Genomic DNA, 26,739 nt, shown 5'->3' with positions numbered 1-26,739 from the left:
TACCTGAAATCATCATCAAATTCAATCTGTCCTAAACTTTGTCCATGTGTTATTCCCCCTCCAGGTAAAAGCTCATCCCTTGCATTCTACTCTGAGTTGGTTTAGCTCCAGCTCACGTTTGCAAATGAAAAAACTCATTTCTGATTAAAATCCCAACTTTTAGTTTAAAAAAAAGTTGTTTTCCCTCTCTTCCCCTCCCCCAGCCCCCAAACTACCTCTTTTTTTTTTAGACAAACAGAATAAATTGAGCTTCTCCAGACTCAGGTTTTTAAAATTCAGAACAATTCCCTGATCTCCTTCCAAGATGGGAGAAACAGGGCCCAGCACCATCCCCTGTCTCCACGGGATCCCCGTGTCACACACCCAGAGAAATCATTCAAACAGTAGCTTGGCTGTGGTGTCCCAACCACAAAATAATATGTTTATTTTTTTTCCACCACTTTTTTTTTTGTTTGTTTGTTTGTCGTTGTCATTTTATTGATAAAAACTACACAAAAACTAACTGATCATAATAATTAATTAAAAAAAAAACCAAACCAAAAACAAAACCCAAACCGAAAAACAACGTTACACATTCTGCTGTGTTTTAGAAATTGTGTCAGCCAGTGAGTTGCGCTAAATGCTCTTTAAAATATTTTCCTTCTGATCCATTTCAAGCACTTCACTTCCATTTTGGTTCCCAAACGTCCATGAATTTTGCTTAACAAGCACCACTGGCTTGGAAATCTGAGTCGTGACTCCGTTGCAGTATTTTCCCCTTTTTTTTAGAGCCCGAAAAGGAATTAGAGTGTCAACAATAAAGCACAATGAAGATAAAAAATCAAAAGCCCCCTCCATAGTGTACAGCCTGTGTCTTAAATGTACATGCACCCGAGTTTCTTTGTTTCTGCTGCATCAATTGCCAAGGTCCTTTTGGTTCAACATAAGCTTTAATGCCCATGTCTGAAGGTTGAAATATTAACGTTCGACCACTTAAAAAAAACCCAAAAAAAACCAAAAACAAAACCCCAGCCATAAAAACCAACCCCCAAAAGGAAAAAAGAAAATATAGAGCTATCTTTTGTTGGTTTAAAAAGAACAAAAATAGTCAACGGATCTTTGTAATAAACACTTAATAAGGGAACATGGCTGACCCTCCCCAGAGCCTTGCCCTCCCCACCCCATTTATTTTTACCTGTGGTTCTCCTTCCCTGGAACCGTGCAATGTAGAAAAATCAAATATACAAACAAAACTCTTAATCCATCCCTTTATGTAGCTAGAGTGAAATCTATTTGTTGTTGTTGTTGTTGTTGCTGTTGTTCTTTTTAATAAGAACTCGACAATCTCTCTCTTTAATATTTACACTGAGGAATTTGTTTGAAAGTTTAAAGCAAAGAAAATCCTGAAGTTCTCCGCGCGCCTTCTGCACGCCGGCGTTCCCGGAGGCCGCGGCCATCCCCTGCCCTCGGAACATCTGGAATGGTGGGGTTGGAGCGCCTTGCCTGGTCTCTTCCCAGATGAAAGGTCCCTCCCAGAGCTGTCCCCCGGAGGCGGCCCCACGTTAGTTGGGTATTCTCTCGATGTAGATGGCGGGGGCGGCGGAGCGCGCGATGGTGGCGATGAAGCTGTGGTCGCGGCCCAGGTCCAGGTTGGAGGTCTCCACCTGCTCCCGGGACACCGTCTCGTAGCCCTTGTTCACGTGGAGGGGCTTGTGGGCCTGGCAGTAGCCGATGACGGGCTGGTCGTAGCTGTAGTAGGGTAAAGTCTTCATGTGGTGAGGGACCTGCACCGAGAACGGGACCAAAGAACAGCAACTGTCACTCGTGTTCATGCAGCATCACCAGCAATCCCAACACAGCCTCAATCCCCCGGGATCAGCCCACAGGAGAAACCCCCGAGAGTTCCCGGCTCCCTGCAGCACATTTGGGTCCCTCTGGAGCAGCACTGCCAGGCTGGGAGAGCTGCGGGTGCTCAGGCTGGAGGAGGAAATGCTCCAGGGGGATCTTAGAGCTCCTTCCAGTGCCTCAAGGGGCTGATGAAAAGGAGGGAGAGGGACTTTTTCTATGGACAGTGGTTTTACACTGCCAGAGGGCACAGTTAGGTGGGATATTGGGAAGGAATTCCTCCCTGTGAGGGTGTGAGGGGCTGAGATGGAATTCCCAGAGCAGCTGGGGCTACCCTTGGATCCCTGGAAATGCACGAGGCCAGGTTGGAGCCATCTGGGATAGTGGAAGGTGTCCCTGTCTTGGCAGGGGGTGGAATGGGATGATTTTAAGCTCCCTCCCAACCCAAACCATTCCAGGATTTCATGATCTGTGTCCCCACTCCTGGATGGATCTCCTTCCCGCCTGACAGTGCTGGAGCTGGAGCAGAGGGAGCTGCTCTCCCTCCTCTCTCCCTTTCCCCAGTTTGTGGGCAGATGTTCAAACTGCTCGATTCTGACTCTTTGGAATGACCCAGTCTGAAAAACAAACCAAGGAGTTTGTAAACCCAGCAGCTTCCAGGAACTTTCCCTTTTCTCCAATGCTGGGAAAGGCTCTGAGGGTTTCTGGAGTGCCCAGACCAGCCTGGGAATGTCAAAGGCAGAGCCAGCTGGCAGCGGGGGTGGAGCCAGCACAGCTGGAACAGGGGTTTATTCCTTGGTGCCAGCACAGCTGGAACATCTGTTTATTGCTTCCAGGACAAAGCTGCTCACCCAAGGTCACGATTCCTGGCGTTCTTTATCTTCCAACTCCCCCAAGCCAAACACTGTCAAAGCAGCTCCACTGCTGCTCACCAGAGCTGAGCACATCCACACCTTGCACAAATGTATTTCCAAACCCTGCCAGATCCATCCTGAATCCCAACTCTTCCTTATGTAAATCCTCAGAAACTGCCAGGCCCCCACCTGCATTTTTTTAATTTTTTTTTTCCCCCTTCCATAAATATTCTACGCTTGCAAATGTTAATCCTACGACTAAATATGATTTATGGCACAACATCAGATACAAATCTTTGCAGATAATTTTATCATCTGCAAGAGATGAGCTGATCAAGTTGAAAGAAATATGCTCTGAGGGAGAAAAACACATGCGGCAGGAGAGAGAGAGGCGAGAGTTGATTCTAACGCTGCCAGCAAACCTGAGCTCATTATAGCTGGAGATATCCTACACATAATCCAATCTTGGAACAAATGCCTTTTGATTTTCCAGGCTGAACTTTAAGTGAAGACCACAGAGCTAATTTCTCCCAAATTTTCATTGCTCGGTGCACTTCATCCCAAAAAAGCATGGAAAAAGCAAAGGCATTAAGGCTAATTGGGAAGTTTTGCAGGGTCAGAGTTCCTCTTGATGTGGATCCCCTGCAGAACGCTGGAGAGATCCCAAAATCCTTCCAAGAGCTGGAATTCAGCTGAAAATATGATCTGACATGCCAGCTGAGTGACAGGGATGTGGAGGACAAGCTGCTGGGCAGAATTTGATGGGACAACTGTGCTCACTTGTGGATTCACAAGAACCCAGATCTCCCCTGGATAGAGCAGTATCTGTGCCAGTCCCTGTCAGGGCTGAGTTTGGCCTCAGCTTTCAGGCATTTATGATTCCATAAAAGCCAAGGACTGTTTGTGTTCTGGAGAGCTGAGGGATGGAGGTCCTGGCACGGCAGCAATAACACACAGCCCATTAAACACCTGAGGCCTGGCTGCAAGCTCCAAAGGGGAGTCAAAGGGACCAGGATTTCCACAACATCCCTAAAAAGCAATAAACACGGGGTTTTCCAGCCCTTTTCCAGTGACTTTATAGAATCTCTCGCTAATTTTCACTTCCAAGGTCTGTGCACATACAAATCACAGCAGTAAGGGCGGAGGGAGGGTGGGTATACTTTATCAGCGTCACAAATAAAACAAAAGAGTTGTAACAGGTTAATTTGCAGGTTAAATGAAATCAGGATGCTGCAGGTTAATTTGCAGAGCATTTTTAGGATAATGAGGCCCAGCAAGGAGTTCTCAGGCCTGGCCCTCATGCTGCTCTTCCGCTCCCTCTTTTGGGGCCTGGATTTCACTAAGGGGAATTAAAGAAATAATTGTGTCAAATGGATGTGAGAAGATTTGTCCTCCAGTAAAGACTGAAGGCAGAGATGCCACCAGCCCCTTCCACCCCTGACAGCCCTTGGGGTGCCTCTGGAACCAGGAAAACAACCACAAGAGCAATTCAAACCTTCCTGGTCAAAGGGAGGATGCCAGGGCTGTCCCACAAGGAGTCCTTCCCTTGGAAATAACTTTGCATTTGCAGGAAGACACAAGGGCTCAGTTTTTATTTACACTGGAGGTGACACCTGAGCCCCCAAAAAGCTTTTCCAGGACACAGCCTTGGCTGTGGAAACTGCTGCAAATGTGGGGACAACTGTGGCAGCACTCATCCAGTAAAAACATGGAAAACACTGGTGATACTCACTCTACACAAAGCTGTTACTACTCTATTTTTACAGATTCAGAGATCAACAAAACACATTCAAAATCATCGAAGTTGCAGAGAATTAATTTTAGAAGTGTTTTTGCTCTAGGATCTGAGGTAATTTCCTCTTTTTTTTTTCACTCCTGCTATGGAATTAATACCTGAGACACTCGGATGTGACCTTGCACAAGTCATTTTATGAGCTGGAAAATGAGAAGCTTCAGTCCTGCCCCTGCTCGTCCTTGGAGTCTGGAGCTCTCTGAGGTGAGGGCTGTTTGTGTGGGGACTGAAACAACCCAGCTGTGACCTAAGCTGGGCCTTCAGCTGCTTTGGCCTCCAATAGACAAAAAAAAAAAAAAAAAAAAAAAAAAAAAAAAAAAAAAAAAAAAAAATCAAAAAATCAGGAGAATAAATTCCGCTCAGATAAATAAAAAAATATCCAGACAAATAAATATAGCCCTGAGATCGTGTCCTCAGGCCCTGGAATGGGGTGGTGGTGGAGGCCCCATCCCTGGAGAGATTTAATGTGGAATCATGGAATGGTTTGGGTGGGAAGGGACCTTAAATCACCCAGTGCCACCCCTGCCATAGGACATGCTCCCACTGTCCCAGGCTGCTCCAAGCCCTGGCCTAGGACACTTCCAGGAATCCAGGGGCAGTCACAGCTCCTCTGAGCTACTGTGTCTCTCCACAGCATTTTCTGACAATTTTCTATCTAATTTTTCTCTTTTCATTTCCATTTTAATTTCTAAAACCAGCACTTCCCAATTCTTACCCGAAGTACTTAAACTTTTTGTAGCAGGCTCCAAAGTCACCCACACAACACAAACATCTTGGGTTTAACCCATGTGTGGCACCAGGTAGAACTCTCTGCCACGCTGTCCATCCTTCCCTGGGAGGGTGTGAGGGGCTGGGATGGAATTCCCAGAGGAGCTGTGGCTGTCCCTGGATCCTTGGTAGTTCCCAAGGCCAGGCTGGAGCAGCCTGGGACAGTGGGAGCTGTCCCTGCAATGCCCATGGTGGTACTGGGTGGGATTTAAGGCCCCTTCCCACCCAAACCATTCCATGATGATTTTATTGTTCTACCCAAAATTGTAAAGTTAATTCAGCAAAGCCTGGAGTTCCTCCCCTGTGAGAGCTGGGAGTGTTCAGCGGGGTTTGGGCTCTAGGCCTGGATTAGTTTCCCAGTATTGACTTCTCAAGCCCCACCCCACAGATCTCCACTCTAAACGTAATAAATGTTGCATCCAAGCAGCCACACACTTCAAACAAAGCTCCTGTAACAAGCACAATTTACATAAATCCCCAACTAAGGGTGGAGGACAAAAGATTTAGCGGTGGGAATTTAAGGAATGCAAATCCTCCTGTTGAAGTCCAAGTGACACTGGAGAGGTTCCCAGCTCAGCAGCTTTGCTGGAGCACAGGTGCTCCCCTGAAAACCAGCTGGAGTAGCTGGAGCTGCCCAAAATTCAGGGAGATTCTGGCCTGTGTGAAAAGGTGTTACCCAAAATTCAGGGAGATTCTGAGATGTGTGAAATGGTGTTACCCAAAATTCAGGGAGATTCTGGCCTGTGTGAAAAGGTGTAACCCAAAATTCAGGGAGATTCTGGCCTGTGTTAAAAGGTGTTACCCGAAATTCAAGGAGATTCTGGCTTGCATTAAAAAGGTGTTACTTGAAATTCAGGGAGATTCTGGCCTGTGTGAAAAGGTGTTACCTGAAATTCAGGGAGATTCTGGCTTGCATTAAAAAGGGGTTTTCCAGCATGCCCTGCCCACTTTTCCTCTGACAGCCACCACTGATGTTCAGCTCCGCCCTCAGGCATCCAAAAATGCAAATGCAGGTACCCACACTTCGACCTGGATTATTTATTTGTCTTTTATATTTCTTTGGCACTGCATTGAATTCTGTCGGTTTTACTTCAGTTGAAAATGTCTGGGAGTTAATTAGCTGTGATTATTACGCAAGAAAGTTCTATTAAAAATAGCCAGAGTTTAGAATTCAGCCTGGACTTCTGTTTTTTTGTAGGTGCAGCCATCAAAACCTAGGTTTTTAGCCAAACATCAATAAAAATCCTTATTCTTGAAATTGGAGAGTGCAGCAGTAGGGATGTAACCTCGCCATAGTCCCCCTGGAATCGGGGAGCTTTCAAGGATTTGGACTGGGGTCTGAGTGAACACGTATGACCTCATTTCCAGAGTGCTTTTCTCTCTCTCTCACCTCTCCTGTGTTAAACACTCTCACACATTCTTAATTCCTTGCTCTGCCTCCCAACAGGACACCTCAGACAAGCTGGAATCCAGCCCAACATGATCTCTAGGATGTGACACCTCCCTACCAAGCAATTCCAGGCGGGAATACCAAGTTCTGTGCCCAACTGCTCCAGTATTTCCCTCTGTGCTGACTGCAGCGGCCTCACTGCAATGCAAACTCCTCAGGGATCAGGCAGAGATGAACTCAGAATCACCAGATGGAATCGCCCATCTCAGGTTGAAACAATTCCCTGGTGCTTGTTCAATCAAAGTTTGGCCACCCAGGTTTTGGGAACAGGTCTGCTCTGTGCTGGAAATACGTTGAGTTTGTTCTTCACGCTCATTTTTGGAAGATGGATCCCTCACCATCCATCATCCTGCAGAGCAGGAAAGTCTTTTGGAGACTCAGGAATGGCTGTGGATGTCTGGGTGACTCACTGCCAGAATTCCCAACAGGAGACAGGGATGTAATCTATGGAAGGGCTGGCGAGCCCAGCAGCCTCTGGGGAGAAGTTTGGATGGAGTGGAGTTTGTTTTATCCCTGAAAGGAGATGGTGCAAAGGCTCACTCTGTGACAGGAGCCTCAGACAAATGACTGCTCCTGAAGAGCCTAAAACCTAGATCCTGGCAGGGAAAATGATGCATTTCTGAGTCTCAGCTGCTTCAGTCTGGACACCTTGGCTTTATCCAGGCAATGTTTAGACACTGCAGTTCAAACCCTTCAGTTCTGGTGCCTCTGTTTCCAAACAGGAGGAACACTCTGGTTTGAGAACTCAACACCTGCTCCATCCCTCCTGCTGGGGGCTGCCAGGGGACAACCAGCCCTGCCCTGCAGGGGACACATTTCTCTTTTTAAACAATAAAAACGCAGCATGAATATTCTCTGCTTGTTGAACACAGTCTGGTTTCACATTTGCTGGTGATCGCTAATCCAGGTAAGCTGATTCCTGTGGAAGTGCTTGCCCAGTTAATGACTACATGAATTAATTACACGCAACTTTAGGAGCTGTCCATATGAGTGGAAAGCCGGAGTTACAAAACGTGGAAGTGATGTTTTCTCATTAGCGCTAATATTTAGTCTCAGAGCACCATGACTTCATTGGTGAATTAGCATCAGAGCTGTTGATAAATCAAATTCAGAGTTCATTTCCAAGCCGATCATAATTTAGAGTAAAAATAAGCAAGATGTTCTGTGGTAGCGCGGCGATTAGCGGAGCACGCGGCTTCACCTCAGAGACAGATTGATTGGGCACATTAGGCAGACAGAGCTGGGATAAACAATTCCAGCGCATTTCACGCCGCTGAAAAATCACAGGCAACAGCCCTGGAACATCTCTTTGGAGGCAGCGCAGAAAAATATCCCTGTTCAGGAAAATGCCCCATCAAACATTCCCATCAAACCCATTCTGAGGGACAAACGCAGGCGCTGAGCTTAGCGCTGAAATATGAGCGGGTCTGTGCGCTCTGCTTCCACTTGGAACAAACACAAAAGTGCCTGTCTGCTTTTTGGAACAGGCCTTCTGTTCTGCAGCCCGTGTTTCCTCAGGTAATTCTCATATTGATGAGAAAAAAAATAAAAATAAAAATCTCATTTATTGGAACATTTGGGCGCTTGGGTTCTGAGGAGGGTTTGTGAGCTCTGCTGTCACTGAGATGGTCCCTGTGACATCTGAGCATCTCAGGAAATCTGCCAGCTGCAATTTCACAGCTTTAGGTGAAGGTCTTCAAACTCCTTAATTAGTCCAGGATTTCTGAGAGCTGCAGATCCCATGGGAGCTCCATGGGTTGGTGCCTCCGTTAGGCACAAAGGGTGGAGCAGGAGCCCTTGGGTAGCTGGGATTGGAGGTGCAATTCCCACAGTCAATCTCCTGCAATTTCAATTCCAATTTACTTCCCACTACAGACAGAATCCGTGGTTGGGCCTCCTCTCTCCTCCCAAATCACATCCGTGGTCTTTGCAGCAGGGATTGAGGGAGGAGGCGGCAGCCTCAGGCTGGAGAAAAGGTCCCATGGGCATTGAGCCACTGCCCCCAAATCAGGAGTTCCAGAAGAAACACCAACAATCTGTCAGTTCTCTCTAGGAAACCCAGTACAGCCTGCTGAACATCCTCCAAGGGCTGGTGTTCCACAGGGATGGGGCAGATCCTGATCATTTCCACAGGGATGGGGCAGTTCCTGATCAGTTCCACAGGGATGGGGCAGATCCTGATCAGTTCCACAGGGATGGGGCAGTTCCTGATCAGTTCCACAGAGATGGGGCAGTTCCTGACCTGTTCCATAGGGATGGGGCAGTTCCTGATCAGTTCCACAGGGATGGGGCAGTTCCTGATCAGTTCCACAGGGATGGGGCAGTTCCTGATCAGTTCCACAGAGATGGGGCAGTTCCTGACCTGTTCCATAGGGATGGGGCAGTTCCTGATCAGTTCCACAGGGATGGGGCAGTTCCTGATCAGTTCCACAGGGATGGGGCAGTTCCTGACCTGTTCCACAGGGATGGGGCAGTTCCTGATCAGTTCCACAGAGATGGGGCAGTTCCTGATCAGTTCCACAGGGATGGGGCAGTTCCTGATCAGTTCCACAGGGATGGGGCAGTTCCTGATCAGTTCCAAGGGCATGGGGCAGTTCCTGAACTCCTGAGTGCTTGTACACAGAAACAAACTGGAATATAAACCCAAGTGTAGTACAGAGTTAACCTTGTCCTAAATAAAGCCCAGCTTTTCCTTGGATTCCCTTCTCTGCAAGCTGATTTTCCTTGTCTTACTCTTATTCCCACAGTAATAATTCTACAAATGGATCCTATGAGCATCCTGAATCCACTGCTGCCCAGGGAAGCTGTGGCCACCCCTGGATCTCTGGAAGTGTCCAAGGCCAGGCTGGACGGGGCTTGGAGCACCTTGGGATAGGGGAAGGTGTCCCTGCCCATGGCAGGGGTTGGAACAAGATGGTTTTAAACCATTCTATGATTCTGTAATTCCATATCCCACCCTGAGCTCCACTCACTTAGACTTGGATCCTGCCAGTCCAAATCAAACTCTTTGGAACCAAGCCTGAAACGTTTTGCAGGATGATGGGGTTGAGCATAGGATGGCTTCTTCAATGTATGGAATGGAAACTTTTTCCTTACAAAAACCTAAGCTGGAGATAAAAGGCTGTTTTTGGCATGTCTCAGACCCCGTCCCAGTGAAAAAAGTTGGCGTCAGTGGAAATTTGGAGCCTAAATTCTACAGAATTATCATTAATCTTGTTCAATTCTTGTATTTCCGTGGGAATGGGATCCCAAAATTGGCATGGACTGACAGAAGAGAGGTCTTGGTATAGAAAATGTAGAGAAACGACAGACAGGAGACACGGGACAAAAATGCTGCAGCTCCCAGTTCCTTCTCCAGGCCCTATTAAAGGTCTATTTGTAGTTCATAAAAAGCCAACTGATAATTAATAACTACAGGAATTAAACAAACATCGTTGTGTTAGATGTGATTAGAGGCATATTAACCTAAGAAATTGCACATCTTGGTAATAGGCAATTTAGGAATCCATGGGATTGTATAATACTTTGTAAAATTGGTCAATTTAATACAAACTGAATTAAAATACAGCTATTAATTTCTAATTTGAGATGAAAATATTCACCAACTTTTAAATCATCTGCAGGCCAGACTGGGTACACCAAGGAGAGAACTTTTTGATTTATTGGGTCACCCTTGCTGAGTGCATTCCAGGTTTTAAAGCCCTGTAATGTCACCCTGACAGTTCCAATGACACTGTAAACTGGATTTGAAGCTTTCCTCGCCTTCCCTACAGATAAATTCCTAATCCCTCTCTCCAATCACACAAATGCCTTCCCCTTTAAAGCAGAACCTCTCCACGGACTCTTTAACTGAGTGTGTTTTTCTAGAGATCAGGAGAAAAATCATCCACACCCCACTGCTCCCTCCATGGGCAGATTTGATCTTTCAATCAGGAAATGAAAAGGTTTCCCTAAAGGAAACTCCCAGAAAGAAGAAAAAGCCTTCTCAGCCTTGTTATTGTTCCTTGGGCAAAATATGTCTTTTAAATGGCTTGATCTGTTTTTTATGGCATCTCTGGCTCCTGACAAAAAGCCCCACTGATGAAAAACTCGGCATGAGATGCACGGGAACCTTTGATTTTCTGCTGCAGAGGGCCAATCAAATAAACAAACTATCTAGATATTCTAATTAGAAAGCCATTAATAATTGCTTTGAGTGCTCTTGGGATCGTTTCCTATGGATAGGGATGGAAACCTGGGGGTCAAACAAAGCTTGGGGACAGCAATGAGTCCCCAAAAACTCAAATAAGTTCCTTATCCACAGGTAAAAGAATCTCCTTGGGAGTCTCTCCATATATTTGGGGGGCCCAGATGCACAGACCTTCCAAAATTGAAGCCAACTCAGCTTTTATTTAGACACTAAAAGCTCTTTTATTTTTCCCCAGGAATTTGTGCTCCCTGATCACGGCAGAGTTTGGACTGAAGTGAGTTTGAACCCAACGTCTCAGGCCAAGCCAAAGGCGCCTCCAGCCCAAGGGAGCACAAAGAAAGAGCAGAGAAGGTGTCAAGAATCCCATAACGTCTCCCCCAGAGAGTTCTCCTGACCTCCAACACTCCCAGCTTGCTGAATTCCTGCCATTTTAGCCCCAAAATTCCATGGAGCTGGACCTTCCATTGGTATCCCAGAGCCTGGAGCATCCTCACGTCTGGGGCCAGAGCATCATGTGGGGAATGGGGCGCATTCTTCTTCAAAAAAAGAATTATGGCAATAAAGGAAAAGGTGCAGTTGCTCTTCCATGCAGTGATCCCAAAGATGGCAACCTGCTCCCTCCATTACTCCCAACAAATAAATCCAGGATTTAATAGGAACATCTGATAATGTTGCTGCCACAGTGACAGATGAAGGCACTGCAGAATAAGTGGAATAAGTCTCTGTCTCATATTCAAACACTGCTTTTCATTAGATCTGCCCAGAATTGATGGGCTGCAAAAGAGCTCTCCAGGAATTGATGGCTTCTCCAAAGGTTTTTAAATACTGTTTCAAGTTGTGCATTGATCCTGTACATCAAGAGAACAAAACCGTGTTTCCAAAAGCAGGGGCTACATGACTCAAATTGTACAATATTCTGTCCCGAAGACATGAGAAGGTATAAACAAGACACATCATGACTGGTGATTAAACCCACACCAGTGTGAGAAGGGATAAAAGAAATGGGAATTTTTCCATCACTGTTATCTATGTATGCTATGCCTTAAAGGTTTTGAGAGTAGTCAGGTGAGTCTCAACCCATTTCGATTAAAAAAAAAAGCTTAGAACCACATTTGTAATTGGCACAAATTCCAATTTAATATGCCATTATTAAATGGAATTAATAATTATTAATAAATTAAATTTTAAATTATTAATTATTAAGTTAATATTATGGTATAATAATACCATATTGTGGCAATATTAATAATACAAACAATATCCTGCCCCTGCACCCCCATCAAACTCTAAATGGACAAAGTCCTGCTCTGCCATCATTTGAAATTCAATGTTCAACGCTGGCCTAAGGGAGCAGAAAGGTTTTTTCAGTCGTCTCAAGGGGTCGTTCTTTACAAAAAATGGGTGTCAAAGGAAGGAATGAGTGGAGAGAAAAGGAGAGAGATGCTCCTGCTGCTGTTGTTTCACCTGAGCTGGGGCAGCCTCTCCTCACCCAGAGCTGCTGAGCAGGAACTTCTGGAACTCAGGAAGGAGAAGCAGGCAAGAGCTCACTGGTTTCACATTTGCTGGTGATCGCTAATCCAGGTAAGCTGATTCCTGTGGAAGTGCTTGCCCAGTTAATGACTACATGAATTAATTACACACAACTTTAGGAGCTGTCCATATGAGTGGAAAGCCGGAGTTACAAAACGTGGAAGCGATGTTTTCTCATTAGCGCTAATATTTAGTCTCAGAGCACCATGACTTCATTGGTGAATTAGCATCAGAGCTGTTGATAAATCAAATTCAGAGTTCATTTCCAAGCCGATCACGAGTGGGAGCTGAGCACAGCCCGAGGAATTACTCGTTTCTGCGGAGGAAACAGGGAGAGAGATTCCCTCCAGAGGGAGAGAAGAAGAAGTTGAGCGCTCTTGGATGCAGCCAGGAGAGGGCTGCAGAGCACCTGGGCTGGGCTCGCTGCTCACACTCTGCGGGCTCGGGGCTCCGGCAGAGCCAAACCCAGCCCCACACCAGGAACGCTCATCAGCAAACCCAGCCACTGCCCTCTCGGGCCGGTCCTGGGGCTCAGGCACAGCCCTGGCGATGGGTGGAAAGGAAAAGGTTCAGAAAATCCTTCAGGAAAGTCAAATCTGCCCTGGGAGCCGGGTTTGGGAGCATCTGCTGCTCACGCCAGGGAGAGGCAGCTCCTCCAAACAGCCTCTCGCCCAGCCAGGCACAAACCAAAGGGGCTCCAGCCACTCCAGGATTTTCTAAGCTGGTTCTGTCTGGGCAAGGCAATGCCAGCGTGTCCAAAGGGATCAGCCAACAGGGAATTCTGCTTTCTCAGAGTGCAGCTTTTCCTCGGTGGAAGATGGGGCTGCAGCTGTTAACAGCCTCTGTGTGGGATAATCCCAGAATCCCAGAGGGTTTGGGTTGGAAGGGATCTCAAAGCTCATCTCCGACATGGGCAGGCACAACTTTCCTAGATGAGGCTGCTCTGAGTCTGGTCCAGCCTGGTCTTGGACACTCCCAGGGATCCCAGCTTCTCTGGGAATTCCATCCCAGCCTGTCCTCTCCATCACAGGGAGGAATTTCTTTCCCTTTCCTGGCTCTGCACCTGGAACAAACACCTACTGCCTGCTTCAGTAAGATCCAGGTGCAATCCTGACCTGCTCCCTGCCTGCACGAGGGCGAAACACTGGGAGAAGAAATCTAAAGATAAACAAACCTCTCATCATCCAAAATCTGCCGTTTGCTGTGCCCAGAGGCCTCGACAAGAGCTGGAGCTGCTCTTGGTACCCGGCGCTCGTGCGCTCAGCGAGCCCTTGCCCTGCAGAGCTTGTACTCCAGACAGGAGTGACAGATGAAGGGTGGGAGAAAGGAAAATAGCAAACAAGAAAAAGATCTCGCACAGATTGAGGGACAGATTTCTCCACGAGCTAAATACATGAATACAGAGCTTTTATCCCCAAATGACTCCCCTCGTCACGTGGCCAAGGCGGCTCCGTGCGTGTTTGGGAGTGGAGGCAGCCCAGGAGGAGCAGATCTGAGGAGCACAGGAGCTGGTGGTGAGCACACGACGTCCACACATCCACCCTGCGAGCTCTGACACCAAACGGGCTCCCAGCAGCTCTCAGCAGCAGCAGAACCGGCCTTGATGCTCCCCCAGAGCGAGAGAGATGTTACAATGGGAATAAATCTTTTCTGTATTTAATATTTGTGTGTTTCCCTAACCCATGAGTTTCCTACTGGATTTTTGGCTGGGGCTGATGTTAATGGAGTCCTTGGATGTCGGGCTCTGTTGTGTGGGGTGGCCCACAGTGACCACAGTGACAAAAGACCTTCTGGGGGTCACCAGAAGGGGCTTTAGAACTCTCAGAATCTCAAATTCTTGTCCCAGAGTTGTAAATCAAAAGGGCCATAAAATACATTAGAGAAACTCCTGCAGTTCAGGAAAAATAAATTATTAAATTGTTTTGGCAGCCCAACACTGAAAATTTTATTTTTTCTCCATCAAATTCAACTGGTTTTATCCTTCATCAAATCAACAGGACTTCAAGGCATCCAAGGCCAGGCTGGACGGGGCTTGGAGCACCCTGGGACAGCAGGGGTATCCCTGCCATGGCAGGGGTGGCACTGGATAACCTTAAAGGTCCCTTCTACCCAAACCATTCCATGAGGGTTCTCCCACTCATATAAACCAAAACTGGGGAAGGGAATGGAGCTGGGGAAGGGAACGGAGCTGGGGAAGGGGCTGGAGCCTCAGGAGGGGCTGAGGGAGCTGGGAAAGGGCTCAGCCTGGAGAAAAGGGGGATCAGGGGGAATTTCTGTCTCTGCACAACTCCTTGACAGGAGGGGACAGCTGGGGGGGATTTGGGATCTTATCCCAGGGAACAGGGACAGGAGGAGAGGGAACAGCCTCAGGCTGGGCCAGGGGAGGCTCAGGGTGGACAGCAGCAGGAATTTCCCCATGGAAAGGGCTGTAAAGCACTGGAAGAGGCTGTCCAGTGTGTGGTGGAGCCTCTGTCCCTGGAAGTGTTCAAACACCATGTGGCTGTGGCACTTGGGGCCGTGGTTTGGTGGGGACCATGGTGACAACTGGATCTGATCCTAGAGGCCTTTGCACCCTCAACAATTCCATGGTTCTATTTAAGTGTCCGTCAATTTCCCTGTAATTGTGGGGCTCCCCTCCTTATCCTTCACCCTGGAATAAAACACACGGACTTGCACCAAAACACAAAAGTCACCAGAAGGCCCAAAACCTGCAGGGACCAGCCTGAGGAGGAGCCTTGGAACCTTCATCTCTCTATTACAACGATGGCACCGTGGCAGGACGAGGGACAGAGAGCGACAAAGTCCTGCCAAGTGCTGGTGCCTGGCTGGACAATGGCTGACACGATTCCCCTGTCCCTCTTTGTGCTGCAGGGCTGGAGCGAGTACAGCTTCAAACCCTTCCTACAACCCAGGCACAATGGGATGCAGCCATTCCCATCCCATGGAAAAAAAGGACCGTGCCATTGACAGCCCCGGCGCCCTTTGAGAGCAGAACAAAGCCTCCAGCACTCCCTGACAGCCCTGATCCACCGGGGGCTTTGTGGGCAGGAACAAGAACAGTTTTATGGACTTGTAAAGGGGAAAAAAATGATCTGCTGGAAATGAGTCTCTTGCAGTAAGTGCTGGGAATAATGAGCAGCTGCAGCGCTGCCTGCGGAAGGTGAGGCTGAGGAAACGCAGCCTTAATGTGCACGGAAAGCAAGAACGGGGCAGGCTCCAAGAGGTTTATTGGGCATGATGGAAACATTTGGTTGTCAAAGGGAGCATAAAAAAAAAATAAAATAAATAAGACAGGCTTAGGTAGGACACGTTATTTAAGCACATATTTATCTATCAGAAAGCAAACAGCTGCAGGTTGGAGGGGAGGGTGTTCAACCATGGCTCCAGCAGAGCCTCCACCAGATGGTTTGGGGCTGACAAATGAGGGCCTGAGCTTTGAGGGATGTTTTTCCTCCTTTTGCCTGGGTATCAATACAAAAGGAAGATAATGAAGTGCGTGTCTATGCGTGTATATCCCTCCAGATGTTCTTCTCGAGGGCTCTGCTGTGACTCCATGACACAAACGACAGCTGGAATCTGCGTGTGCAGACTTCTTGTGCTGGGACATTGACCCTCATAAAACCATGGAATAACCTGAGCTGGGAGGGATCCCCAGGGATCACTGATCCAACCCTTGGCCCTGCACAGACACCCCAAATTCCCAGCCTGGACATCCCTGGCAGCCTGTGGAATCCAAGGTTTCACTGAGATTTCTGCTGCCTCCTCCAGGTGGCAACAGTTGGGAAAACCCAGTCCTCTATTCCCTACCCAGCAATGGGGAGGGGGAAGGAATTGCCCAGGTTGGACCTTCCTGCAGCCCACCTGGGTGGAGGTTGAACCTGGAGCCCCGGATTCCTGAGCCAGACAAGGGAAGCTCCCCAAGGAAAACTTTGGCTGGAAAATACTCCGTGTCAATGAGGCAAAACACGACTAATTTGGTGCTCCTGAAGTTTTATAGTGCAATTCCAAGGAATTTCTCCTCCTCTGTAGCTAAAGCTGGTGAGTAAACAGTTCCTTATAGCTGCCTTTAGTTCATTTACTGTCTAGATGGGAAATGTGTTTTTCAGGAAATAAACCCAAACCAGTCACCTATTTCAACCTATGGAAAAGTTACTGCCACCATTAGGAGCTCACAGGCTCTTCCAGGGAAATTGGACCAGGACAGAAAAATGTGCAGTGCATTTTTGGAATATCAGAATTATCCTTTCTTCAGGGCTCCTGTGAAATTAAAACGAGCAGGGTGAAATTTGGGGGGGATTACTTGAAAATTCAAGGCAGTTTTGAATCTATGCTCCAAACTATTGAAGGGTTTAGTGATTCCTGCTTAAATCTGGAGCTGTCTGGGGGCAGCACAAGGAGCTGTTCTGAGGATCAGGCACAACAGAAATGACCAGAACATGTTCCAGATGTCAGGGCCACAGCCCAAAATCCAAGATAAGAAGCCACAACATCCTTTTATCAATGAGAAGTTGTTCTCTAGGGAATAACAACACAGATGGAGCTCCTGTCTCCAGCTCAGGGTGGTCTCATCCACGGAGTTTCCTACACCTCAAACCTCTCTAAAAGCCTCGAGGTGGGATTTGCTGATTCGTGATTTTATTCCAAAACCAGAGCTATGTGAAGCTTTTCCTTCAACCCTTCCCAGGGAGATTCTGGAGTGGATAAACAGCTGGATAAAAACAGAAACTCTCTTCAACTGTATCTTTGGGGGTTTTTTTTCCCAGTAGTTCTGCATTTATTTTTTTTTTATTTTCAGGAATTGCATCAAAATTCCTGCATCTCTTCTGTGGAGTCACCAGATTTTGGTGTCTGTTTTGCCAACTGTCAGAGCAGGGATGCTCCAGAGGCACCAAATGCAAAACCCGCTGCTCCTGCCTGGCCCAGCTCCCCAGGACAGCATTTCTCCTCTCAGATTGAGGAGCTAATAACACAATTCCAGAGGCAGCAAAGGCAGGAAGCAGGAGAACAAAACCCGAGTGCAATTAAGGAAAGCAGCGTGAGCCCCTCAGTGCTGGGGAGCATCGCCAAGTGTCACAGCAGCCACTGGGACATTGCCAAACAGCTGATTCCAGCCTATTCCAGCTCAGTCCATCCTGTTCTGGCTGATTCCAGCCTGTTCCAGCTCATTCCAGCCTATTCTAGATCATTCCAGCCTGTTCCAGATCATTCCAGCCTGTTCCAGCCTATTCCAGCCTATTCCAGCTCAGTCCAGCCTGTTCCAGCCTATTCCAGATCATTCCAGCCTATTCCAGCTCAGTCCAGCCTGTTCTGGCTGATTCCAACCTGTTCCAGCTGATTCCAGCCTATTCCAGATCATTCCAGCCTATTTCAGCTCATTCCAGCCTGTTCTAGCTTGTTCCAGCCTGTTCCAGCTCATTCCAGCCTATTCTAGATCATTCCAGCCTATTCAAGCTCAGTCCAGCCTGTTCCAGCTCATTCCAGCCTGTTCCAGCTCATTCCAGCCTGTTCTAGCTTGTTCCAGCCTGTTCCAGCTGATTCCAGCCTATTCCAGATCATTCCAGCCTGTTCCAGCTTATTCCAGCCTGTTCCAGCTCATTGGAAAAGAACATTTCTAGAATAGCAACAACCCAGACAGTTTAAAAACACGCGCTGATCTTGGAGATTCTAAAAATACACCCTTCCAGATATTCATTCTTCTTACTCCCCTTCCAGCCAGAGAGGGGCGGAGAGGGGACAGTGGGGCTGGTTTGGGGTTTCTCCCTGCCATCATTTCGGGGTTTTTCTGCAGCCACTGGAATAAGAAACGTCCCTGAGCTGCAGACTGAGCTGGGCCTCAGGCTCGGTCCAGCAGGGAGAGCCTGGCAGGGATGTTGTGGTCACTGGGTCACATCAGCAGCCGTGGGGGCAAAGAACCAGTGACCGCTTGGAATCCTGGAATATCCTGGGTTGGAAAGGACCCTCAGGGATCAGAGTCCCACTCCTGGCTCTGCACAGAGCCCCCCAACACTCCCCCCCTGTCCTGAGAGCATCCGGCAGCCTCGGGGCCGTGCCCGTTCCCTGGGCAGTGCCAGCACCCTCCAGGGGCAGCTCCTGCTCGTAAACCTTTGGAATTTGTGTCATGGGAGCATGGAACAACTTGTCTGCTCCCCATGAGCCCCTGCCAGCAGCAGAGGCTTCCTGCAGCCTGACATTCATTCCACGGGCACATCCTCCCACCCAACAATGGCTTTTCACTGAACAATCTCCCAACAACAACCACTTTGAGTATAATTAAGTAATTAATTATATTTTCTAATCTATTAAGCCTTGATTGCTTATCAAAGCATTCAGCTGGATCATTTTCCTCTTGTCATTTCCAATTAATTTTATTATTTTTTTTTTTATTTTTTTTAAGCAAAGGAAAAAGTCTCTCAAACTTCCCAGGGAATCAGGAGCTTCACTGGAGCAGAAAGAGGAATTGCTGATTATTTTTTCCCCACTTTTGGCTTACTAAGGAGGGATGTGCTTACTAAAAAAAATAAAAAAATACCAAGACTTTCTCAAATGCCTGAAACTCACAGAACTCTGTCAAAGTCCCTGGGATTATGCTGCTTTGGGAGTCCTGGGGATCCAGGCCACATTTCAGTCTGGATTGGTAAAAATCACAAAATCCCAGACTGGTTTGGGATGGGAGGGACAGCAGAGCTCCATTCCCACCCTCTGCCATGCCAGGGACACTCTCCCAGGCTGCTCCAAACCCTGTCCAGCCTGGCCTTGGACACTCCCAGGGATCCAGGGGCAGCCACAGCTTCTCTGGGAATTCCATCCCAGCCCCTCCCCACCCTCCCAGGGAGGAATTCCTTCCTCAAGAACAATGAGTACATATTCTGCAGTTTAATCACAAAATAACTTTTTTTTCCCCCCATTAATTTCTCCTGTGAGTTTAGGCAAGCACAGAAAACCAGTGAATATTCAATAAAGGGGAAGAAAAACTCCTTGCAGATCCTTATTGCCTTTGGGAAATAATTGTTTGGGAGAAAACCCACACAGATGTGGGGAATCACTGTTCCAATGAACTTTTTTACCTTATTTTAGTGTCGTGAGGCACTTAATGAGATGGAGATTATTTGCTCTAACAACACAGCCTGCTCTGGCCTCACAGAGAAAAAAAATGAATGTATGAAAGCAATACCAGGTAAATGAACCAGTTTTCCTTCTCCTTTTCCAGTTGGATCAGGAATTTTTTTGCTCATACAATCCCATGGAAGGAAGATGAGTGATTGCTCAGTTCCTTGTGGGAATCTAATCCAGCTGTGATGGACAGCACTGCCACAGCTGGAGCGCTCTGGGTTACACAAAGGAGGAACCACAGTGTGCCACACATAAATACACAGCGCAGAATTGTAATCTCCAATAATTCCATGGATAAATGCAACAGAAAAACACCAGGTTGTGATTACAGGACGAGGAACTGCAAAATACACAAAATAAGATGTAAAGCATCGTTATGAGAGGGGAATTTACGCCTGGTGGAAGAGAACAATCTCAGTTATGTTGGTGTGGAGCCAAAATTTCCCTGCTGACCGTGTTGGGAGGGCTCAAGATGTGCTTGGGCTGGTTTTTCCTTAATGAGTGAGGCCAGGATTTCTGGGGAGCACAGGAGTGGGGACAGAGCTGTTTCCATCCAGCACGGAAGCTCACCTCCCTCTGCCCTGGCAGCGCGCTCCTCTCCCGCTGCTTCTGCAATTGCACCTTCTCATCTCAGCCCCGGGATGCTTTTCCTAAGGACACTGCAGTTTTCCCTCCTTTCTGGCAGGGATAAAAGTCCCTGCAAATCCAGCACGTTCCATGGGCAAAGGGCTAAAGGTGCCCAACATCATCTGGGAGAGAGGAGCCCTGGAGAATTCCCAGCTGGGAGCTGCTCCCTCCCACATAAAGCACGGAATAAAGCGGGCAAAATGAACTGCGGCCGCCTCCGAGGATCAGGATTGGGAAAGACGCTTTGGAAAATCAAATGGAATGTGAGCCACGCTCTCATGGGCCAGCACTGCTGGCTGTGACTGGCTGCAGGACGGTGGGACTGGTGCTCACACTCAGGGGCTGGAGCTCACACCCAGGCTGGTGTTCACACCCAGGGGCTGGTGTTCACACCTAGGCTGTGCTCACACCCAGGCTCTGCTCACACCCAGGCTGTGCTCACACCTAGGCCATGCTCATACCCAGGGGATGGTGCTCACACTCAGGGGCTGATGTTCACACCCAGGCCATGTTCACACCCAGGCTGTGCTCACACCCAGGGGCTGATTTTCACACCCAGGGGCTGGTGCTCACACCCAGGGGATGGTGTTCACACTCAGGGGCTGATATTCACATCCAGGGGATGGTGCTCACACCCAGTGGCTGGTGCTCACACCCAGGCTGTGCTCACACCCAGGCTGTGCTCACACCCAGGCCATGCTCACACCCAGGCCATGCTCACACACAGGGGCTGATTTTCACAAGCAGGACATGATGTTTGCACCCAGGCCATGCTCACACCCAGGCCGTGCTCACACCCAGGCTGTGCTCACACTCAGACTGATTTTCACACTCAGGCTGTGTTCACACTCAGGCTGTGCTCACACCCAGGCCGTGCTCACACCCAGGCCGTGCTCACACCCAGGGGCTGATGTTCACACTCAGGGGCTGATGTTCACACCCAGGGGCTGTGCTCACACTCAGGGGCTGATGTTCACACTCAGGGGCTGATGCTCACACCCAGGCTGTGCTCACACCTAGGCCATGCTCACACCCAGGGGCTGATTTTCACACCCAGGGGCTGGTGTTTACACCCAGGCCATACTCACACCTAAAGCTTTGCAGGCCGATTCCACCTGGCTGCTCCCAGCCCTTCTGCACCCCGGTGCAGCCCTGCATTCCAACATTTGGACTCCTTCCTGCCTGTGTGATCCCAGGAAACACCCACGAGGACTGACTTCAGTGGCTGCAGGTTCTCTCCTCAGACTGACCATTTCCCGAGCCCCCAGGACATGTGGCAATTTAACACCCAGACAAGGCTCTCAGTGACACCCATTTTCTGCTCTAAATGGCCCATTACACGTCCTTAATTAACCTATTTATTTTTAAGTTTATGAGTTAAAGTATAATTCTTTAATGTATTCATTAATATATTAATACATAATATATTATGGATATCCTAAAGAGCTCTGCAAGGTCCAAATCTCTTCAATTAAGATTTGGGCAGTGTGGAGCCTTCTCCACTTCACTGTGGGCTTCAACCTGGGCCTGGAATGGGCAGGCCAGGGGAAGCTCATGGATGGATGAATTCCAGGCATGGGTTCTCCAGGGGTAAAATCACCTGAGATGAAGGAAAGAAGGGACAGACCCAGGGATTTTCTCTTTTCACATCTCTCACCAGTCCAACATGGAATTCCTGTGATGGAATTTCACCCTGTGATGGAGTGGGGTTGAAGCCAAAATTTTCCCAGGTGAGTGTGGAAAATCCTGTGCTAGGAGACAGCAGGGCCTTTTTCTCCTCTTGCCTGGAGAAACCAAATATCCAAATGGGATCATCCAAATGTCCGTCCTCTCCTCCCCTTTCCCCCCCAAACAGGTTTCCCACAGCTCTTCCACTTTCCCCTCAAGTGCCAGTTCCATTTTGGCTGTTAATGACCCCAAGATCTGTCTCAGGCTAAAAAAAATGAAACTCTTTTCAATTCCGTCTTCCAGGAAAACCAGTGGAAACAACAATCAAACCGAAAAGTTTCTCAAGAAAAATCATCAAATCCATGGGATTCAACTTGGAGGGGAAATTCATCTCTCTGTCAATACAGCACAAACAGGTTTGCTCATCCTTCTCCTGGGGTATCGAAAGTCATTCATTCCAAACCAGATCCATGGATGTATTGCCATTTCCAGCTGCTAAAACAATGCTCCAGACAGGCACTAAACTGACTCTGGACAGTAAATAAATTTCCTGCCTTATTGACTGAGGTGAATACAAAGAGATGAAGCACTAAATCCTGCCCACGGCGTGCCAGCTCTAATCTTAACTTGTCATGCCAGCGAAAATTCTATCCTGCTCAGGCCAAGCCAATTCTGCCTCCAAAACATCCTTAATAAACAATCTGGGGAAGGTTTGGTTATTTGTGGAGTCTGGGTGAAGCTAGGGCTGCCTGAGAGGAGGTTGGGGTGAGCTGGGGTCGGTCTCGAGTCGGTCTCAATCTCAGACAGGATGAGAGGAAACGGCTTCAGGGTGTTCCAGGGGAGGCTCAGGTTGGATTTTGGGAATGCGTTTTCCACTGAAGGAGGGGGTCAGGCTTTGGAAGAATTTGTCCCAGGGAATTGGTGGAGTCAGCATCTCTGGGAGTGCTCAGGAGGAATCTAGATGTGGCACTTGGGGACAAGGTTTAGGGGTGGAGATGGAGCTGCTGGGGTGGCTGGGAGATCTTGAAGGTCTCTTCCAATCTCGATAATTCTGCAGACCTTAAGCACAAATCTGTACCCAGAATTTCCCCATGCTGGAGAATCCCTCTGTTGCTCTGAGCAACTTTCAAGGAGCATTTCAGCCTCAGAGGGAGAACCTGCGCAGCTCTCAGAGTCCCACCTGAGCTCCTGCAGGTCACTGGGGGGAAATTCAGTCTGAAATGTGGTTTGGGGGCGTTAAAACCCTGAATAAACAAATAATGATCACTTCCATCCCTGCTGTGTCCCTCTATAATTTCATCCCACTGCTCCTTCCCACCCACAGGGACACCTGGCACTATTCCAGGTGCTCCAGCCTGGCCTTGGGCACTCCCAGGGATCCAGGGGCAGCCCCAGCTGCTCTGGGAATTCCATCCCAGCCCATCACACCCTCACGGGGAGGAATTCCTTCCCAATATCTCTCTAAACTGAAGCAGGAATAGCGTTCAGACAGCAGATGAACCAAAAATTTCCCATATTTCCACCCATTTTCAGAGCTTGGCCCAGAAACCAAGGAACCTTTTTTTTGTCTTTTGCTGCTGTGCTGAAAACAGGGAGAAAAGTTTGAGAATTCAGTCACTTGAGCCATGAATTTAAAGTGTGAGAAGAATTTAAAGTGTAAGACAATGTTCTTTTCTAGGCTGGCCCTGGAGGGTGGTTTGCTCACAGTCACACGAGACTCACAGCTCAACCACACGGATAAAATAAAAAAACTGACAAATAAAATAAGAAAGTGACAAATAAACAGAAAAATTTGGGTGTTTCAGGTCGCTGCAAAATACAACAGCTCCAGATCCAAATGCATCCAAATGCTTTTCTCTCCTCCCCGCTTCCCACACTGTTGTTCCAGCACAGCATCAGGAGGTGCAATTGGAGTTCTTTCTTTCCTTTAATTAAAAAGAATTAATTAAAAAAATAAATCAAGACATAAAAATATTTAGATATAAAGAGAGAGCCTCGCTCTAAAGCGACTGGACCTGCTCCTGGCTGGCCTTTGGGGCTTTATTGGGATTTATGTCACAGAATGGCAGAGTTTTTCAATCACATCAGCTAAGAGCTGGAGATAAGATAGAGCCAGAAAAGGAATTACATGGGATATACCCTGTATAATTTGGCTTTATGGCTGGGGAGAAAAAAAAATCCGAGGCAGTCACTGAAAGCCTGAGTGATTTTAAGATTTCAGCTTTAAAACAATTTATTTACTGGGGGGACAAGGATTCACAAAGTTTCTGTTCAAAACTTGGAGCTGGTTGTCAGGCCTGCCTTAAGCTCTCCAAGCCCGGTTTAAATTTTGAGTTCCCACGAGCACAAAAGCAGCTGAGGTTGTTTGGGGGTTTGGAGATTTTTGGGGTTGTTTTTTGTGAAGGAGGTGACCCCACAGCTGGGAAGGAGCATTCAAATTCCTGAACGCTTGGAAAACTCAGGGTAGGACAGAAATTCTAAAGGCTCAAGAGGGTTTTTTGGACAAAAGCCCTGATTTTTCTGAACTAGGCAGGAGAACACTCCAAGGAAGGAGGAGGACACTCAAAAAGCTGCACCTGAGGCTCCCCGATGTTCTCCAGGTTTATCTTGGTGTTCCTGATGTTCTCCAGGTTCATCCTGGTGTTCCTGATGTTCTCCAGATTCATCCTGGTGCTCCTCACGTTCTCCAGGTTCATCCTGGTGTTCCTGATGTTCTCCAGGTTCATCCTGGTGTTCCTGATGTTCTCCAGGTTCATCCTGGTGTTCCTGACATTCTTCAGGTTCATCCTGGTGTTCCTGACATTCTTCAGGTTCATCCTGGTGTTCCTGATGTTCTCCAGGTTCATCCTGGTGTTCCTGACGTTCTCCAGGTGGGTCTGTAGCACCTGGCCCGACGAGCCCTGGTGTTAATTGGGGTTTGCAGGCCTGATGAGGGGGCCTGGGCCGTGTCCTGACCCCACAGCGCTTCCCTGCCCAGCCCCACACGCTCAGCCCCGAGGGACAGGCACAGAAATGTCCCTGTCACCCCTCCAGGCTCCCAGGAGTGCTGCTTCCCCCAGTCTGGGTGTGCCATGGGAACCTGGATGGAACAAGGTGAATTATCCTGCCTTGGCAGCAGCCCTGGCTGTGGGGTTTGTGCTGGGGTTTTGGGGGGTTTTGGGCCGTTTGTGCTGCGGGCAGGAGCCAGGGGAGGCCCTGAGCAGCTGCTGTCACACACAGGCATGGCCAGGTCACCTGTGCAACGCATCCCGGGCTCCAGGAAACGCTCCCAGGCAGGAGCAGTGGGAAGGGAAATGGGGAGCTCAGGCTGGTTACTATGGAGAGGGAATAATCTGATTTAATCGACACCAACTGTGCCTGTTTTGTTTTGATGTTTCTGAGGAGAAATTCTTCTCTTCAACTCCCACCCAACATCACCTCCATAAACCCCCATTTATCTGAAGATTTCAGGCCCTTATTGCACCTCCAGGGATTCCAGTGGGGAGAGGGGTGACCTCGTACACACCTGGTGTGGGGGTGACACGTGGGGACAGGGTCAGTGCTGGACACGGGGCTCGGGTGTGGCCTGGTGACCTCAGAGACCTTCTCCAACCTTAACAATTCCATGAATCCATGATTGCCTCCTTGCCTGCAGCTGTGTTGAGGCCTGAACACTGAATAATTCATGGAATCACAAAGTCCTGGAATGGTTTGGGTTGGAAGGACCTCAAATCTCACCCAGTGCCACCCCTGCCATGGCAGGGACAGCTCCCACTGTCCCAGGCTGCTCCAACCTGGCCTTGGGCATATCCAGGGATCCAGGGGCAGCCCCAGCTGCTCTGGGAATTCCATCCCAGCCCCTCCCAACCCTCCCAGGGAGGAATTCCTTCCCAAAATCCCACCCCAATCTCCCCTTTTCCAGTGGGAGCCATTCCCTGTGTCCTGGCACTCCATTCCTTGTCCCCAGCCCCTCTCCAGCTCTCCTGGAGCCCCTTTAAGCCCTGCAAGGAACTCTGAGCTCTCCCTGGAGCCTTCCTTTTCCCAGGGTGGAAGTGAGAACATGACCATCTACAACTGAAAAATCCCAATTTATAAAAATCCCAACTCAATCAGCTGCTGGCAAACAGCTGGATACAAGGTCTGGAGTCGTGTACACACAAAACTTAATTGAAATTAAAGTTATTAAGCACTGCAATAAATTCAGCTTGGGTAGATGAAAGGCAACACCCTTAAGGAAGGAAAGGGGAAAATGGGTTTAAATAATTAAGGATCTATTTATGAATGTTTTCCTGAAGTATTCATGAGAGTCTCTTCACAGGGACAATAAAGGATGAGACAGAGAATAAATAGATTCCAAGTGAACAGCAGAGGTTTTCTCTGAGCTGCAAACTCCTGGAAGGAATATTTGGAGAGGGGGCAGCACAGGTGAGAAATCCCAGCTGGGAGTTTGGGATTGTAAATCTGTGAATCTTTGAGAAAGGCTTGGGCGAGCATTGCTCAAACAGCAAACGTCAGGATCGGGGAGTCCCAGAATCCTTGGGATTGGAGAAGAACTTCAAAGTCATTGAGTCCAACAGAGCCCAGCACCACCATTGTCACCACAAAATCGTGTCCCCAAGGACATCCACAGGTTTTTGAATGCTCCACCACTCCCATGGGCGGCCTGTTCCAGTGGTTTACAGCCCTTTCTGTGATTTTTTTTCTCCTTTTGTCCAATTCAAGCTTTCCCTGGTGCAACTTGAGGCCGTTTCTCCTGGTCCTGTCACTCCAAACCAAGATCTTTGACCCTCCCCGCGTTCCTTTGCTTCGTCTGAGGTCACAGAACACACATTTCTGGCCGTCATGGTAATCACTCTGCAAAGGTTAATTAGCAATAACCAGGGAATGATCTCTTGCCTTGTAGCAGAGATTTGGGTAATTGGAGCTTTGTTCTCTGTTTTAATTTCCA

The 26,739-nt window shown here is 48.2% G+C and overlaps 1 protein-coding gene and 1 long non-coding RNA gene across 3 annotated transcripts in view; one reads left to right on the top strand and one right to left on the bottom strand.

The window, feature by feature from the left end:
* Positions 1 to 383: 383 nt before the first annotated feature.
* LRRTM4 (leucine rich repeat transmembrane neuronal 4) overlaps positions 384 to 26,739 on the bottom strand; it is a 151,414-nt gene continuing 125,058 nt past the window's right edge. For both annotated transcript variants that reach the window (XM_086865374.1, XM_023940706.2), the window contains exon 3: positions 384 to 1,763. Coding sequence is in view for 1 of the 2 variants with exons in the window: in XM_023940706.2 (XP_023796474.1) it covers positions 1,542 to 1,763 (222 nt within the window). In the remaining variant the exon portion in view is untranslated. The remainder of the gene's footprint in view (positions 1,764 to 26,739) is intronic.
* On the top strand, positions 18,771 to 23,064 carry LOC147648930 (uncharacterized). Its single transcript, XR_015279799.1, has 4 exons — positions 18,771 to 20,709; positions 21,032 to 21,375; positions 21,805 to 21,874; positions 22,116 to 23,064. It is a non-coding gene; the product is annotated as an uncharacterized LOC147648930 (long non-coding RNA).

This window comes from Cyanistes caeruleus, chromosome 29 (genome assembly GCF_971803275.1).
Source record: "Cyanistes caeruleus chromosome 29, bCyaCae1.hap1.1, whole genome shotgun sequence".
Lineage (NCBI taxonomy): Eukaryota > Metazoa > Chordata > Aves > Passeriformes > Paridae > Cyanistes > Cyanistes caeruleus.
The sequence above is the reverse complement of the archived record's forward strand: the minus strand, read 5'-3'. Positions and strand labels throughout refer to the sequence as shown.